The sequence below is a fragment of the Leptosomus discolor genome, chromosome 6 (genome assembly GCF_034619465.1).
Source record: "Leptosomus discolor isolate bLepDis1 chromosome 6, bLepDis1.hap2, whole genome shotgun sequence".
Classification (NCBI taxonomy): Eukaryota; Metazoa; Chordata; class Aves; order Leptosomiformes; family Leptosomidae; genus Leptosomus; species Leptosomus discolor.
This window is the reverse complement of record NC_141396.1, coordinates 64,590,048-64,607,546: the sequence shown is the minus strand read 5'-3', so window position 1 is coordinate 64,607,546 and position 17,499 is coordinate 64,590,048. Positions and strand designations below refer to the sequence as shown.

The window sequence follows — 17,499 nt, the reverse complement described above, 5'->3', positions numbered from 1 at the left end:
AGAAATGGAGAGGAAACACAGAAAGAGGGAAGGTTCTGTGTGTCAGCAAGCTTTGCCTGTTAAGAGCCAGCGAGCAGCTGGCTCCCAGGCTGCACATGCCGCAGGTTTCGGAAGCTGCAATTCCGCAGTGTGATTGGGGGGGGGGGGGGGGGGTCAAGACTCCCCCCGTGTAGTTTCAACAGAATTTCCCTCGAGAGGGCTCAATATTGAATATGCTGCTGCCTTTATCAGCGCCTAAAGGCATTCGCTAAACCAAAGTTATGCCAGCTCCCTTCCAAAGTCAGGCCAGGAGCAAACTGAATGCTGGTTTTTATCAGCACGCTGACACCTGCCTGTCTCAGCTCTCTGCAGGGCTTAAGTGCCGAGGGAGTGGGTTAGCCTGGCCTGTGAATACCACAAGGGAACTTCGGGGGGGCCTCCACTCACCATTCCAACCTGCTTCTTTGCTTGACCATACTGGCAGCAGAGTTTTCTGAAACTCAGTGGAGTTTCCACTGAAACCTGTGCAGATTACCTCTGCCATCAGTCAGACCTCCCTTAAACCCAGCTCCTTCCGTACGACAACTTGCCATCCGGGTTATGAACTCCCTATTTTTGCATTCATCCGTCAGGCAGGTCTTGTTCTCGCTAGGAAGAACCGCTAACAGAACGCAGGCAGGTCCTCCACGCAGTAGCGGAGGGACTTTTGGAGGTGCTGGAAGCCCTTGCCTCTCCGTCCTTTTCTCTTGCAGCACGGGGAGAACACCAAGAGCAAGCTAATGAGGCGTTAACATGCAGCCTGCCAGCGGAGGGCTAGCCTTGGGGATTACAAGCAAATGGAGAGCTGGTCGTTTTGGTAGAGTGCTGCTTTGTTCCTCGGTGGAACGGCTTGAAAGCTTTTCTTTTCCTGCTTTGCTCTGTCAGCCTCTTTTTGTGAGCGTGGAGTGGGTCAGACTTTAACCCCAGCTGCTCCCTTCCCCAGAACGGCGACTGCGTCCTGACTCCACCAAGGCAGGGTGGAAAAAGAGAGCAGGAGTCGCTGCAGATGCGGTGAGGGTGGTGTCGTCCCTGGCTTTTTTCCCTGCTTAAGTCTCTCTTCAAACAGTTCATGGAATCTGATGGAGGAGGTCACGGAGCCGAGGATAAACTCAGCACCTGCGGGTTAACCCTCCCTGTGCTTAACAGCCCTGCTCTGCTCCCCCAGCGCTGGCCTGGAGCTCAGCAAAGCCACCAGGTGTTTCTCCCGGGACCAAAAGGGTCCATTGCCCTATTCCTCCGGCTCACCCTGCCGGTAGCATCCCAGGAAAAGGCATCTTGAACCTGCAGTCCTCCCGGTGACCTCGAGGAATCGTAAATCCTCGAGCGAGAGACCGACAGAGTCTCACTCAGGTGAGCTGCGGCTCGTCTCTGTTCAGCTCCGTCCCGATGATCACGTAGCGTGGGCTAGGGCGAGCAGACCAAAGAAATCAGGTATTTGAAGGACCTGCATTCGCGAGTCGAAAAGCTGCCTGAGCTGTGGCAGAGGTGGGGAGCTTTTGCTATGCCGTGCCTGCTAAATTCAGGCTGGTAGCTTGGAGCTGGAGATTCTGGTTTCGCCTGCGCAGCGGTGTGAATCAATAATGTTTTCACAGGAGTGCAGGAGAGGCAATCTGCCTCTCTGTCCTTTCTAATGCATGCCCAGCGTTTGCCTCCTGTTCTGTGACGAAGCAGTGAAGTTCCTGCCACTCCCCAGCAAAATTCTTCCTGGGGTGGCTGTGAATCAAGGCAGGAAAGGCAGATAAGGACCTGGGAGTGCTAGGTGTTAGCATATGGCTCGCTAGCACACGGTGCAAACCTCTTCTCAAGTGCTGCAACACTCATTTCTTTAAACATACGCTTGTCTGGGGTCGCACAGAAGCGTTTTCTCTATTTTTTTTTTCTGCACAAACACACAGCACCGCCACACGCCTGGACAAAGAAGGAACTAAAGGCACTGTAAAACAGTTCATTTGGAGAGCCCGTGCCTGTAAGTAACTGCTTCTCATGGGAATGTGCAACCTCTCTCCCGTCACAGAGCAGTGGAGGGGTCTGAACACGGCCCAGATTGTCCAGGTCTTCTCAGTTTTCACCTTAGTTTTGAAATAAATTCCCTCTGCGCTTCCACAGAGTGACCCTCCTCCACATGCTGAATTCGAATGCTGACTCTTGCAGCAACTGCTTCCCCGTTTCCGAGGTATGAGACCGATTTTCTTGCAGCGCGTGTCGTTTGGTTGCTGAATGTTAAGAAACCCTGACAGATTTTGGAAGCGGCAGCCCCAGTTCAGCTGGCTGCAGCAGCCCCACGTCCCCCAGCCCATCACTCAGAGAAGAAAATCAGTGAAAATACTTTTCTCCCTGCCTGCACAAACGCATACCACTGGTCCTCAGCCAGCTGAATCTCTCCAGCACGCTTGTGCTGTTTGAGCTACACCATTTCTTTCAGGGAGGTAACTGGGCTTGGTCTGAAACCTCCACAACCCCCTGTTTTCCTTGGAAGTTTGTCCTTGTGGAAAAAAAAATCCTGTGCTTTGCTTTCTCACTTGAATTTCTCTGGCTGCAGTTTGCAGCCAGTCATCGTTACGCCTTCCTCTGCTAGATAAAAGCGGCGTGAGCCCCCAGCGCTTCCTCACTGGGACAGCCTTCATCCGCTGTAAAGTCACATCCCAGGCCACGTTTTGATAAGCTCTGAGTTTTTCCAGCCTCTCATTGCAGCTACTGGTGGCGACAGGTTAGTGGTGACAACGCTCGGCACCGCTGGCACAGCCTGGTGGCTGCAGTTAAGCTGTGAGGAACAGCATCAGGTGAATTTTGCTGCAAGTATTTGAGGCTACGGACACTCCTTGTGTGGAATTGGACGGGTTTTAGCTAATGTACGGTCCGAATATGAGTCCTCCCAACACTTGGGCTGAGCCAAAGGTTGTCTCCTGCCCTGGAGCTGGGCAGAGCCCTTCCACAAAGCAGCCATAAAGTGCCTGACGGATGCATCCCATTTTTAAAAACTACAGCTGACCCGCGGGGAATAAACGACCTTTGATGAATCGTCATCGTTTTCCTTGCGAAGAGCCGGCGCGGCAGGAGCGCGGCTTTCCAGGCGGGCCGGGCCGTGAATTAAGTTGCATTAGTGCGGTTAAATATAGACGGTGCCGCCACGGGCGAGCTCTCCCTGCCCTGGGCTCCGCTCGGCCGAGTGGCCCAGGACCAGCCAGCAGGTCACAGCCCATCCCACCGTAACGGCTCCCGTTTGGAGCCGTAGTGATCTGCGCAAGAATTCCGCCATCCCAGTGGATTGTGGAGCAGGTCTGGTTATTACAGCCCTGCAGCGCTGGGTGCAGCGAGGGTCCGGTGCCCTAAGGATGCTGCACCCCGAGCCGCGGGCGTTGCCTCCTATTTAAAGCAACAAAACTGACGTATTTCCATATTTATCACTCTGTCCCGCTTCGGATGTCAATTAGATCTCTTCCCCCTCGCGCAGGCGCAGTCTTCCCCTTCGGGGGTCTTTTGGTGGTCTCGGGGAGGAAGTAAGAGTTCCTCGATGGTCTTCATCACGATTGTCCTTTTGAACCCATCCTCCAGAGTGGGCGGTTCAGGGGCAGCTGGGCAGGGTCTCCCCCCGCGACCACAGCTCAAGGCGACATCCCCCTCCGTGGTCACGGTCTGTGGCACAAAGACAATTCCTCCCCCGTCCCCATCTCACCTAAAACACTGAAGCCGGCCTTGGAGGGATCAAGACCCTACTGGAGCACAGTGAAGCAGGCCTTGGAGGGATCAAGACCCTACTGAAGCCCTGCCAAGGGGCAGGGGGTTACACTCTTGTTTACCAAAGGCAAGGCTAGCGAGCTAACATTGCAGAGACTAAAGCGTATCACGTATTTCAAAAAGACTATTTTCAGATATTTTCTGCTTTCCCGTATCAGTAGATTGGGGCTGCGGGTGGCTCGCGCCCTCCCCGAGGCTCCAAAGCGCGACGGAGGTGCGAGGAGGAGACAGATTGCAGGCCGAAACGGGGGGAAAAGCTGGTGGCAAAGGGCAACTCGCTTGGAAATTGCTTTGCCAACCCCTCCGGCAGCCGCAGCCCAGCAGCTGCTTCTGCCCTGCAAGCCGCAGGGCCCTCGCCCCGTGCTTGACAAAAGCGACGAGGTTCGGCTTTAAATGGAAAAACACCCCAGCGAGAGCGCCTCCCCCCCCCCCGCCCCGTGCTCTAAATTAAGCCACGACTGAGCCCAGAGGAGTGTTGGGTTTCTCCCTTCATCCTCTCCCCTCCGAGCCCCCGCGGGACAGGGCGGCCTCGCTCGACAAATGCCACCTCGATCCCCACGCGTCTCCCCTTACAGCTCCGAAACCCATCCGCAGGCAGGGGGTGACGTCCTGGGCTTTGGAGCAGCTCATGAGCCAGAATAGTTCTCTGCGGGGCACGGCGAGAGGAGGAGCGGGGTCCTCCCGCGGCGGCGTTGACCTAATTGGGGCATTTTTGCTTTCGAGAGCGGGAGGGGATCGCGAGGAGAGGAGCTGAAGGCAGTTGGCAGCTGGGTTGTCCCCGCCAGGTGGTGGGAGCCTTCTTCAGAGGTTTTTTTTTTTCCTCCAGGGTGGTGGAAGGAGGTCCTGGGATGTTTGATGGGGTTGGCATGTGCCATGGGGGACAGGCAGAGCCCTTCTGGGGGTGATCATGGATGGATGGATGGATGGATGGGGCACACATCCACCTCTCCTGAGCTGCCCTGCTAGCAGGGAGGGGCCTGCCGAGGTCCTGGTGGGGTTGGCGTGTTCCCAACATGGGGAACCCGATGGGGCAACCTAAGGCAGCACAAAACACCCCGTGTGGGTTATTATAACCCTCTCGCCTTCCAGTTCCTCCCAGCTCCAGCAGCCCAGGGCAGGAGCAAGCAGCCAGCAGGAGGCTCCTTTGGCGTCCCCATCGCCAAGGCGTGCCGTGCCTTGCTGGGACGGAGCCAAGCGCCTTTCCTCGAACCCCGCCACCTTCCCTGCTCCCTTTCTCAGACACCAAAGAGGGGCCTGGCCTCAGCTCCTCTGCCACAACTTCCAGCAACCCACCAAAGGTTTGGGAAAAAAAAAAACCAAACAACTACCTTTAAAACCAGCTCGCAGCCATAAACAGCCCTTCGTCGTAAAGCAGCGGCACGGGGGCAATAAAACACGGAGGCGTCCCCTGTGCAGCGGAAGGCGCGCTGGTCACATTAAAAATAAATCTTCTTATATTAGAAATGAAGAGCGGGGGGGGGGGGGGGTTATTCTAATTTTTTTTTATAATATCTATAAATTAAAGCTAAATGATTTTTATCACCGCAGTTCCCAGAGCCTCATGAAAAACCGCCGCCCAGCCCTCCACCTACGTTGCACTTTCAATCCAGCAAGATAACAAATTACTCAGGATTAAAAGGAAAAATGGAAAAGAAAAATTCAGCATCAGCCCATAACTCTCTGGATACCAGTGCCCAGCAGGAGCAGCACGATGGGGCCGTGATCCTCCTGCCCTGCAGGACCCGCTCCCTGGAGCCCCCCTTGGCGTCCCGCGTGTCCCCAAAAACGAGATCCCCACCGCCTCCAGCCCCGTGGATACACAACGGGGCCCATTGTGCTTCCAGCACTCGGCGAGAAGGATTTCGGGGCTGGTTTTGGTTTCTGCGTGGGGGGTGAGTGGGTTTGGGAGGCAGGGAAGGTGACGGGGACCTGTCGGTCCCTCGGTGCCCCTTTGCTCGTTGCCTTCCATCCCGGCAAGCCGACGTCCGTCCGTCTGCACCCGCTGGTGGGGGGGACGGACACGATTTTCCCTCCTGCCGAGGCTCCTTGGCCGGTGGCCATAATCCCCTGCCCTCCACAAGGGCACAATCGTGTCTCGCTGCGCTTATCTGCACCAACCTCTTAATTACTCCGCCTCGAAGCACACAGTCAATTAGGCCGAGGTCTGAAGAGCCAAAGTCCCTGGGTAGGGACGGAGCTGCGGCAGGAGGAGGAAGGCTGGAGCTCCGGAGCATCCGAGGGGCAGGCAGCCAAATCCTGCCCCGGCTGCTGCAAATTAAAGTGGCTCGTTAGGTGCTGAAGGTGGTGGCCGTACAGCCATCGCCGAGGCTTTCTACGGAGAGCTTCTCTCTCTGCACATCGAGTGAAAAACACTGGTAGCCTTTTCGTTGGTGGGCAACGCGCCAGCAAAGCTGGGCTGGCCCAAGGGGCTCCCATTCTGGAGATCCTCCCCCTGGAGCCCCAAAACGCGACTTCTCTCACCCCAAAGCAGAGAACCCATGGAAATGTTTCTAAAATCCAGGGTCCTCTGCCTTGTTTCTCTCCCCCAACCCCACAGACAGCCCAGGAGATACTCAGGGACATCAGCCCCAGCGTGAGCTCGCCCCAAATCTCGTAGGGGTTTGGTAGAAAGAGCTTTGTGCAGGACACGGGGACGGACCTGACGCTGGGTTGACTCGTTCTTGGCCAACTTGCGTTTGTCCATCCTGAAATAACAGAGGCCACAACCCATCCCAGCCCCTTCCTAACCCCTGGTTTGGTTGTGGATGCAAGACAACCCCCGAGATGGTTTGCAGAGATGTTGCGACCTCCCAGCCCCGCGCCGATTTAAACACTGCCCGAACCAGGGGAGGAATTGCACCTCCTGGCTTCGTGCCTCAGTTTCCCCAGCCCCACGAGGTGATAGCTGCCTCCCCTCTTGCTCACAGCGACAGGGGGGCTACCTGCTCCTTTGCCAGGCTCAAAGTGGTGACACCGAGAGACACCCCTTGGGAGGGAGCTTGTCCCTTCGTGGAGGGGCTACCGTGGCCCGGGGCTCCTGTGGCCAGCCCTGGGCCGTGCTCCCTGGCCCGGGGTGAGCTTTGGCAGCCAGCACAGGTCTTCTCCAAGCAGCTGCCGTGACAGACAGCTCCTGAACCAGCCCCCCTCTGCAGTGCTGCTCTAAAATAAAAATACCTCCCGCCTGCTCCGCTCCACTCCCGGCCAAACTTCCTCCAGGGGCAAAGCGAGGGGGACGGCACCCCTCCTTCAGCCTTCCCCCCCCCACCCCACCCCGCCCCCCCCAAGCCAGGCTGAGGGATGCTGTAGGACAAACAGCCCCCCCCAAATCCTCCATCGTTCCCCGCCGCTCCCCCCCCCCCCCCCAGCCCCCCCATCGCGGTGACGGACGCTGGATCCCCGCACCCTCGCCCACCTCCACCCGCGGCCCCGGGGCTCAAGGTCAGTAGCTGGGGGGGGGGGGGGGTGTGGGGTGTGGGGGTCACACTGGGGTTGGGGACACGCTGTTCCCGCAGTTCCAGGGGGTTTTGGTCACCTCTGCCCGCTCCCAGCGCCTGGCCGGGGGCGGTGGAGGGGACTGGGGAGGGGGGGTGAGGATGAGGATCGTGTTGCCCCGCGGCTGCTCAGAGCTTTTTTGGGGGGGGCTGCGCTGGGGAACCCCTCCCCTGCACCTGACACTGCAACCCCGGAGCGATCAGGAGTTAAAATTGTCCGAAGGGTCCCCCCTGCCAGCACCCCTCGCCCACCGCAGGCGACCGCGGACCGTTAAACACCCCCCCCCCCACGCCCCATTTGCGGGATGCCCCCTCCTCACAAAAAAAAAAGGGAAAAAAAAAAAAAAGCCTTGAAAAGCGTGGAAAGGAGGGAGAACAAAAAGAAACACCTCTTGAAAGCCACCTCCGTGGGTGCCCTCCCGCCGCAGGGGGACCGCAGGGAGGTGGCAGCGCGCCCGCCCGCAGCGGCCCCGCACGGAGCGGGGGGGGGGGGGGGGAAGCGGCCGCAGGGCGACCCCCACCCCCCCCACCTCCCGGGGGCTGAGTCCAGCCCAGGGCTGGCCCTTCCCACCGGGAAAAGCGTTTTTTTTTTTTTTTCCTAGTGCTAGGGATAAAATGGGGTCACCCCGCATCCCTACCAACGACACCCGCCCCCCTTTAAAAATCTCAACAACCAACAACAACAAAAAAAATTAAAAAATAATTTAAATCAGAAAAAAAAAATAAATAAAAGCTTTGCGATGCGGATGGGAAAGCAGAGGGTGACCGGCTCGCCTTTTTCTGCTGCCTAAAAGCAAGAGTTTCGCTCTTTAATCCCTTCGAAGCGCCCCGCGCCGCTCGCAGGGTCCCCCCTCCCACCCGCGGGGGATGCTCACGAGTGGGTGGCGGTGCCGGAGGAGGATGCTCTGCCCCCGCCCCCGCCTCCCCCCCCCCCCGCCCCCCCTGCTCCAACCCCGAATTGCGTTTTTAGCAGCTGCCGGACAGGCTGCAGAGCTCGGGGCGGGCTGAAAGGCACGTCGCGCCGGCGTTAATTAGCCTTAACGGGAGTCATTAGCCCAGGGCTAATTGCGGGGCTGAGCGTCGGCATCCTCCGAGCTCCGCTGATGCCGGGCGGGGGTGGCTCGCCCGCCCTAAGGCTCGGGGGTGGGAGCACTTTGGGACCACGGTGCTTTAGGAGCCCCCTCAAGAGCTCAAGGTTGGGCAAAATCCCAGGAGAAGGCGAGCAGCAGCCCACGGCAGGGGAATAGGGGCATCCCATCCCATCCCATCCCCTCCAGCACGGGCATCTTTGTGCTCTATCCCGGAGCCCTTCCAAGGATCCAATTAAGAGGGGACATCAGAGGCACGCTGGAGGAACCCCATCCTGGGGAGCTGGCATCCCGGAGCATCTCTGAACATTGGGACGGATGCAACTTGCTGGGAAGAGCCTTTTTATCAGGATCTCCTGCTTGAGCTGCCCCCAGATCCTGGCTCCTGGGTGGGTTTTGCAGCAGGGTTCAGCAGCAACCTCTTTCCTCACACCTGAGTTGTGTCCCAGGTGTTACCGTCTTCTCCATCTCTTCAGCTCCCGGCCTTCAAGGAAGCCCACAAAGCAGAGCTGCTGAGGACCAGCAGCAATTTAGGGTGTTGGTGGGGCAGGTGAGCTCCCACCCCTGGTTTACTTTCCTCTCCTCCTTCTCTTTCCCAGGTCTGGATCCCCTGCACCAGCTGGGGCGCTGACCTGCCACCATGGGGGTTAAAACGATGCTCCCCAGCTACGAACTGGGGTTTTATGCTCTCACCGTGACGTGCGCTGTGGTGTACAGCGGCAGCGGGATCTTTGAAGCTTCCAGAGGTAACGCTCCCCACCTCATCCCCCCCCTGGAGGGGGCCCTGGGAGGGAGGATGGATGTCAGGCGGCTGCTTTTACAGCTGTCGATACCAACAGCAGATCCCCGGATTTAATTTTGGCAGAGAACGACTTGGGAATCCTTTGCAAGGCTCCAAGAGAGTTTTTGGCCTTTTTGCCCAGTTGCCCCCTTGTCCCCATTTCTGTGGCTCAGGGCAAGAGGCTGTGGCACGTCACAGCTCTCCAGGCAACCACCCTGCCTACACAGGGCTGCTTCCCCAATGCTTCATCTGGAAGCCCAAAAACCCCAGAAAATTTCATGGGATCAGCTGAGGGTCCCTGGGATGGGCACTGCGAAAAGGCTTTGCTGGAAATTCTTGCAGAAATCGAGGTTCCTGACTCCTGTGGTTATCTACGGGAATTAGGCGCTTTGGGGATGGGTTGTTTGAGCCCTGACGGCTCATCATCGCGGTGAGGAAGGCTCCCTGCTTTGCCAAAACCCAGGCCCCGTTTCCCAGAGCTGTTTCTTTCCCCATAACTCTGGTTCTTTTGCAGACAGCATGAACAGAAAAGCTTTTCGGGACGGCATAAAGCCGGGCTGGCACTACTTCGGCAGGAAGATGGTAAGCGGAGGAAGGACTCGGTCTTTTCTAGTTACCGGTGACACGGTCGGTGCTGACCGCTGGAGAAGCAGAGCTGGTTTTTCTGCTGCTGACATATTTTTTGCAAAGTCCACGTGACTCCTATTTTTCTCCCTAAAGAACCAGTCAGGAGAATATCCTGAGCAGCACCGTGGATGCTCTGCTTTGTGCGCACCGAGACGAGCAACCTCTGCGCATCTCTCCTGGGGTTTTATGACCAAGCTGGGGTGCTCGGGAGCCCTTGGGTGGAAAACGGGAAGAAAAGGCTTTGGAAATGGTCTGATTTCCCCTCCAGACGGGTGTTGGGGCAGGGGTGCGAGGGCTGGGGGCAGTAAGGCACCCGGTGCTGCTCCCGCAGGACGTGGCCGATTTCGAGTGGGTGATGTGGTTCACCTCGTTCAGGAACGTCATCATCTTCGCCCTCTCGGGACACGTCCTCTTCGGCAAGATCTGCTCCATGACGGTGCCGCAGGTGAGCCGGGGATGTGGTGGGATGGATCTGAAAGCACCAAGGGTGACCTGGGACCTGCGGAGGGGGGGTTGAAGGATGTTCTGGGATGGGCGGGAGCAGGGTCGGGGTTTTCACCACGCTGACCACGGGTCGGGACCGCTCTCTCCTCACAGCACCGGGCTGTGGTGTACATGCTCTCCGGGGTCTCGGCCGTGCTGGGCAGCATGGGGCTCGTCTACCTGATGATCATCCTCTCCCACTGCCTTGTCCTCTACTCCGTCGCGCTGGCCAAGCAGAAGTGGCTCTGCTACGTGGCCGGGCTCTGCTGTCTCGCCTCCTTCAAGGTGGAGCCATTCAGCTCGTGGCAGGTAGGGGCTGTCTCGGGCCATCTCTGCCTCATTTCCAGCCCACTTGTGTCCATCTCCTTGGGTTTATCTCCAAGGAGGGTTCCTGTGGCACCCGCAAACCCCAGGCACTTCTTCTGGCTACTTCAGATCTCCCACAGGGTTTGAGAAGGAGGGGACTTTGTGCTGCTTGGGAATAATCACACGGGGACTATGTCATGTTTTGGTGGCTTCATGCTGGGCCAAAGCTCAGGACACCTGAATCCTCCTTGTTGCTTAGGCAACAGCTTGTCAGACAGGCAAGGTGTGTTCCTGTCCCGTGCCTCAGCTTCCCCATCCGTAACATGGTGCTGGGATGGGTTCAGTGATGCCCATACCTATCTCTTAGCTCTCTGCCCAGTTAAGACTTTCACTGGTGGGTGGAGAGAAGCCCAGGAAGGACCTTATAAAGCTATTCAGTCCCTCTGAAGGACAGTGCTGCCTCTCCCTGCCTGCTGCTTACCTCCTGATATGCGTTCCCCTCCCCTCTCCATCAGGCTTCTGCTGGCTTTTCTTCACTCCCTGGGGAGGGGGACATTCCCACCCCAGACCAAAGCCTACGTGGCCCACAGCTGCTTGGTGAAGACGTGGCCAAGAGGATCCACCACTTCCCATCTCCTCTGGGATGCAGGAGCCAGCTGGGAAATCGAGCCCCAGTTTTTTTCTTTTTCCACCAGCAAGGCTTATGAGCTCCAGGGACACTTGGTGTCAGAGGGTAATTAGAGGCTTTGCCAGCTGCCCCAGGAGTGATGTCCTCCACAAAGCAAGGGAGCACAGAAGCGACACCGCGTTCCTGGTGGTAACTATTTGTTTCTCATCCAGAGCGGATTTGTAACTGGAGCTTTTGATCTTCAAGATGTCCTCTTCTACGGAGGAAGCGGCTTCACCATCATGCGCTGCATGAGCTTTGCACTTGAGAGCTCTGAGAGGAAAGAGGGCATCTACTCCATCTTCGACCTCCTCAAGTACAACTTCTACCTCCCATTCTTCTTCTTCGGGCCCGTCATGACGTTTGACCAGTTCCATGCCCAGGTGAGTGCTCCTGAGGCAGGGCTGGATGAGGACCTCTCCCTGCATGTATTTGCTTGGGTTTAATGCCTGCAAAACCCCATCTTTTGCCACAGTGAAGGTGCAAATGGTTGTAGAGCTTCTTGTGGTCACCTAGTCTGTGCCATGATGCTGTGATTTTTGTGTGGAGGGGCATCAACCTTCTTTTTTGGGTTTTGGGCCGCTGATCTGTTCAGAGGGGAAGACGTTGCTGTGGTGAAAGCATCACACTGGGATGAGGAGGGGAGGGTTCAGCTCATGTCCTTGCTCGCTGGGCACCTGCACTGCTCGGTGCCTCAGTTTCCATGCGCTGTCACCCCAGCAGCTCCATGCTGCCCCACTGCGCGGTACCGGGAGGCCACAGTGAGAGCCAGGCATGTGGTGCCCATCTGTGGGACCTCTGCATGCTGGTGGGTGTGACAGCAAGGTCAGCCTCACATTTCCATCCTGCTGGTTCACCCAACAAGCATGAATTTCCAGGCATGGTCTGTGTGTCTTCATCTGAAGTTATTTCTCTAGAAATAAGTAAGATTGGGTGCCAGGCTGTCTTTCAGCAACCAGGGGCTTCCTCTGCTCTTCATGAAATACCCTGGTGACCCATTTGACCCTAGAGATCATAAGGTCAGCGCTGGTGTCCCCCACAAGGGATGCTGGTGGTGCACTGAGTCTACTGGCAGCCCATTCTCAGCAGACGAGTGCTAGGGATGGCCAGGCCACTGATGGGCTTTTCTCCCCAACCTGCTGGAAGAAACGCTTCATCCTAAGGCTTCATCTCTCCAGTCATGTCTTATCTGTCAGGCTGAAGTCCAGCTGAGCGTGGCTCCAGCAGTCCCACTGTCCAAGCCCCTCTGGAGGGTTTACAGTGCGCTGGGGTGCTGTCCTCATCCCATATTCCTCTTCCTTCCCCAGTTTCCATCAGTCGTTCCTATGAAATGTGCAGCCCTGGCTTCTCCTAACGCTGCAGCCAGTTATCTGTAAATCAGGGCATTAAACTCCTCCTGTCCCCAAGACCTGAACTCCTCCTGTCCCCAAGACCTGAACTCCCACCGCTTCTACATGGCTTGATCTGGAGGGGGGTTTATTTTGGGCTCCTTTGCACAGCCCCAAACCTGGATGTCTCTAGCCACTTAATGAGCAATTCCCGCCTCTGCTGCTTAAAACGCTCACCCCAAAGGGACAAGGATTAACTCCACAACCCCTTTGCCATGCCCCAGCTAAGGGTCCTGTCTTGGCCTGGCCACCACTGCCATCTCCTGGTTAGATGCCCCCCTGCACTGCTGGAGCCGCAGCTAATTTTAGGGGTGAATTCCTAATTGCCCAACAGCAATTACAGGGGCAGGTAGATGGAGTCTGACCCAGTTAGGGGGCAGATCTGTGTCTTTTTGGCTCCTACTGGTGCTGCATCCTGGTGGAGACCTTGTGTGATGGGAACTCATCTGTACCAGGGCTTGCTCAGCCCCATTTGAGCTGAAAAGCATCTTCCTTACTAGGATCAAGGGAATAATTTCACTTCTGTAGGGCTGCAAGTGTGGGGGACACCTCCCTGATCCCACGGGGATGGTGGCAGAGTGCTGCCACCACACGCAGACATGAGGACAAGAGGAAACAGCCTCAGGTGGCACCAGGGGAGGTTTAGATTGGACATTAGAAAAAATTTCTTCACAGAAAAGGTTGTCACTGCCCAGAGCAGTGGTTGAGTCACCATCCCTGGAGGTATTTCACTTAGGGACATGGTTTAGTGGTCGACTCGGCAGTACTAGGTTAACAGTTGGACTCGATGATCTTAAATATCTTTTCTAACCTAAATGATCCATGATTCTATGAAAGGGGAGCTCCGTGTCCTCCCACACATCTCCATGCCAGAGTCTGTCCTCCCTCAGCTTCTCCTCCAGCTTAGAGTCCAGCAGCCTCTTTGTGTCCTTAAAGCACTTGGCATATAACAGACACACACACACACAAAAAAATCTGGCAAAGGCTTTAATTCTCAGGAATCATCTGGATTTGACGATGGGGCTGGTGCGGCAGCCTGCGGATTAAGTCGGGAGAGCTCCCACCTCTTGCAGGGAATAAAGGGAAAGTAATAAACATAAGAGGATTTTGAATAGAGCAGCAATTTTTACAGCGATGCGGGGAAGTGAGGACATCAGTCTGCCCGGTGTAATCCTGAAAGCTCGCTCTGATGATTTTTTATATTACAACGGCCAGAGACATGACAACTCCTGGAGGCAAAGCCCGGCCCCTGTTTGTACAAGACACAGCAGAGACAAAATCCCCATTGATCAGGTCCCAACCGATTCAGGATGGCTCCTCCAGCAGCTCTCCCTCTCATTTACAGCAGGCCTCTGCAGCAGAAGCTCCAGAGACCACCAGTTCTCCTCCTCCTCCTCCTCCCAAGTGACCCTGGCCAAAGATACACATCCAGCCCTGGCAGAGCTGTCAGGTGGGATTCCAGCACTGCTCCCAGCCTCTCCTGGGCATGTGGATGCCCTTCCCTACAGGCTGTGGCGCCCTGTAGATGTGATGAGTACGAGCATTTGCTCCCTCTGGGTGACTTGTGCAAGGGGCCGCCCTTAAGCAAAGTTGATTTTCTAAGCATGTCCCTGCAGAAAGAGCATAAACCCCAGCTCCTCGGTCAGTACGGTCTTCACCCCACCTTGGGTCCCTTAGGTACAGCCAGACCTGTCACTGCTGTGTCACACCATGTGCCTGCTCTGCTGGAAACGCCAGTGATGGGAACAGCCTTTGCTAGGAGGGTGCTCCAGGAGGCGCCTTGCTGCCGTGCTCAGCACTGAGGTGGGGGTGTTGGAGGGATGCTGTGGGTGGGACATGTCCTGCTCCTTGTGGATGGGTTCACCTGAGCTAGTCCCTTGGGTCTTCCTTAATCAATGGAGATTCGGGCCACATAGTCCATGGTGTGATTTCTAAAGGAGAGTGTTCGGTCCCCATTTGGACCTTGACTGCTCCTCTGGATGGAGGAACACACTGTCCATCCTGTCTCTTAGCTCAGCCCTTTCCTGGTTTGCCATCCCGGCAGGTGAGCACCCAAGAGCTAAGATGCAAAGACGACGAGATGAGGCATATCCGGGTCCATGCCCTCCTCCACGTAGGGGCCATCGTTGCTGTGGACATCTTCTTCCACTTCTTCTACATCCTCACCCTCCCTTCTGACCTGAAGTTCATGAACCGCCTCTCGGACTGGTCCTTGGGTGAGTGGCCGTGCTTGGACACATTCACACCTGTACTCAGCTTCGAGGCAGCGGTGGGTGATCCAGATCTCCATCCATCCCTACTGAGAGGCTTTGGCAATGCCTATGTTGGGCAGGTTTGAGCAAAGCCCCTCTTCTTCCCGTGGACAATACACAGAGCTGGAGCCCTAGAAAGCAGATGGTGTTGGGCTGACATTCTCCCCGGGTCCAAGTGTAAATTGTTTAGCTCCGGGTTTAAGAGGCTGAGCATCAAGCCATTCCCATTGCCTTTGGACTGGAAGGTAGCTCAGCACCTCCAAAAAAACCAGCCCTATGCTGTTGCAAGAGGTACATCTGCTATCTCAGAGGCCTTCCCAGGTGGCCACCCACTACGGGTGTTTGTGAGTCACTGAAATGGTCCCAGGCATAGGGTGCACAGCGAGCAGCTCAGGGGAGTTGTAGCTGCTGTTTTCAACTGGCTAACAGAGGGTTACAGAGAAGGTGAGCTCTTCTTGGAGGCTGGAAGGGAAGAAGCAGGACACAGCAAACAAGGAGCAGCAAGGCAAAGCCTCATTGCATGTGAGGAATGTTTTTCACAGAGTGGTCAAACACTGGAACAGAGGCCCAGAGGGGTTATGGATTCTCCAAAAATAGACATACTCAATGCTCAAATGAACAAGGTAGAGAGCAACCTAATCTCCCTTTAAAGTGGGCTGTTCTCTGAGCAGGGCTGGACTAGGGACCTCCAGAAGCCAAACTCCCCGGATGAGTCATGGTAGCAACACTGGCATTCAGCTGGCAGCTGGATGGAGGATTTCAGCTGGCCAAATACACGTCTGATGGCAGCATCTCAGATGCCACAGTGTATCTGACATCCACACGGACAGCAGACAAGAAGGAGGACGCCCATGTCTCTCCAGAGTGGCAGCTGGAGGCCAGGAGAAAATCCTAATGCAGCTAGGATGGCACTAGCATTGATTTAGGATGTCCTAAGAGACCTGGGTGGATTGACCAAGCATGTGTGTTACTCCAGAGGGAGCTGAGCTCCTCTGCAGGCTCTGCTGCCTGTATTGACCAGATCTACCTGGTCCATGGTGGGAGCTCAGGCACTGCTCACATCGAGGCACTGTGTGGCCCTTAATCTGTGAGCTGAATCCCACCAAGATGGAGGCATTTGAGCTTCTGTTTGTAGCAGCGCTACTGGAAAGGGCACCCCGAGCCGGTACATTCCTGCTCTCCTCGACTGCTCGCCCTGGCACGTCTCCCTCACCGGGCTTGAGCTTGGCGGGGGGGGGTGGGCATGAGGAGCCGCCCCTCCACCGCGCACAGGCCTTTTCCTGCAGCTGCCACTCTCCTGCCCACCCCGGGGCGGGCTGAGGAGCCGCTTCCCTCCCGGGCACAGCCGGATCCCCGAGGGACCGGGCTTGCTACGGGCCCCGCGGCCTGGTGGCGCCTCCGGGGCGGCTGAGGGCAACTGTCCTGGCGGCCGGGCTGAGGGGAAGGCCGCCAGCCCCGCCCCTCGGGCGGTGACGTCCCGCGCTCGGCGCATGCGCGGCCCTGCCCTTCCCCTGCTCTTGTCGCCGGCGGGGCCGCTGTTGCTATGGGAACCGCGTGGGGCCGCGGCCGGGCCGGGAGCAGGAGGCGCAGCCGGAGGGAGAGGCAGCGCGGCCCTGGCAGGCCGCAGGACGAGGCGGGCGTTGGGCGGGGGAGAGAGGGAACCCCCTGTGTCGTCCCCCCAGCAGCTCTGTGGCAGAGCCCTCTGTGTTCAGGCGGTACCCAGGTAGGCCGGAGGGCTAAAGGTTGCCCCCAGGCCAGCCCTTCTGCCCCCGGGGGCCCCGGGCTGTGCAGAGGCACCGGGCTCTGCTGCTTTGTCGGTCCTTAATGCACCTCGTCCACGCCCGAGGGGTCCGGGCGTGGAGGTAAAGCTGCACAAAGGGACATAACGTGCCTTTTGGCACTTGGTCGGGATGGTTGCTGCCTTGGTGTGAGAAAGGGCCATTACTCAGCGGAGGGTGTGCCTTGGAAAGTTTGTACTGATTGTTTTTCCTAGACCAAAGGTGCACTCGATTATTTTTTTGCTGACAGTAAATGCCAAACAGAAGGAGAGGGGGCTGGAATAAATTCGAAACCTGATGGCCTTTAGTCATGCTAAGTAAAGCTCTAGACATTGAAATAGGTAGCGATGTTATCGCTTTAATGTTGTCACTTAATGCTTAGAGAATTGGGGGAAAGATGTAAGCCACGCTCTTGCCAACTAGTGCCCCAAAATTAGGTTTAACAGAGATCTTTCTTCCCACATTAACCCAAAAACGGGGGGATCTCCACCTTCCTTGAAACGTGGGAAGGAAGGCTGGATGGTTGCAAGCAGTCTGCGTTCCCTTTCGTCAGTATAATGGGGTTGCCACGCTGGCATGGATTTGACCCCAACTTGCTCTTCTGTAAAAATGTTTATTTCAACAGAATCTGTTTAAAAACATTTTAAAACGTTGCTTTTTTGAATGATAGAGTGAAAAAGACCCGAAAACCTTTTTGAAGACGATTTGAAAGCCATTTATGGGAAGAGGCCCTTGAAGCAAGGCAGTGGGACTGAAGAGCCCAGTGGCTGAGAGGAGGCGGTGTCAGGGAGATCACACAGAGGTTAGTGAAGAAAAACGGCAAAGCAGCTGCTGGAAGAGGACGTTTTTCAAAGCGATGTTGATCTCTGTCTCTTTTATTCTCTT

General features: G+C 56.5%; 1 protein-coding gene across 1 annotated transcript; it reads left to right on the top strand.

Annotated features, from left to right (window-relative positions):
• The first annotated feature begins 8,972 nt into the window (after positions 1 to 8,972).
• LOC147415418 (protein-cysteine N-palmitoyltransferase HHAT-like protein) lies at positions 8,973 to 16,247 on the top strand. Its single transcript, XM_086467361.1, has 7 exons — positions 8,973 to 9,078; positions 9,628 to 9,695; positions 10,072 to 10,185; positions 10,338 to 10,532; positions 11,370 to 11,579; positions 14,629 to 14,800; positions 16,123 to 16,247. Exons 1-7 carry the CDS (start codon positions 8,973 to 8,975, stop codon positions 16,245 to 16,247), a joined length of 990 nt encoding a protein of 329 aa, XP_086323487.1.
• The last annotated feature ends 1,252 nt before the right edge of the window (positions 16,248 to 17,499 follow it).

What these genes read in the sequence shown, in the direction of transcription:
- LOC147415418 (XM_086467361.1), top strand. Translation starts at nt 8,973, where the DNA reads ATGGGGGTTAAAACGATGCTCCCCAGCTACGAACTGGGGTTTTATGCT. An exon ending in AGCCATTCAGCTCGTGGCAG is followed by an intron (nt 10,533 to 11,369) that starts GTAGGGGCTGTC and finishes TTTCTCATCCAG; the next exon opens with AGCGGATTTGTAACTGGAGC. An exon ending in TTGACCAGTTCCATGCCCAG is followed by an intron (nt 11,580 to 14,628) that starts GTGAGTGCTCCT and finishes CCATCCCGGCAG; the next exon opens with GTGAGCACCCAAGAGCTAAG.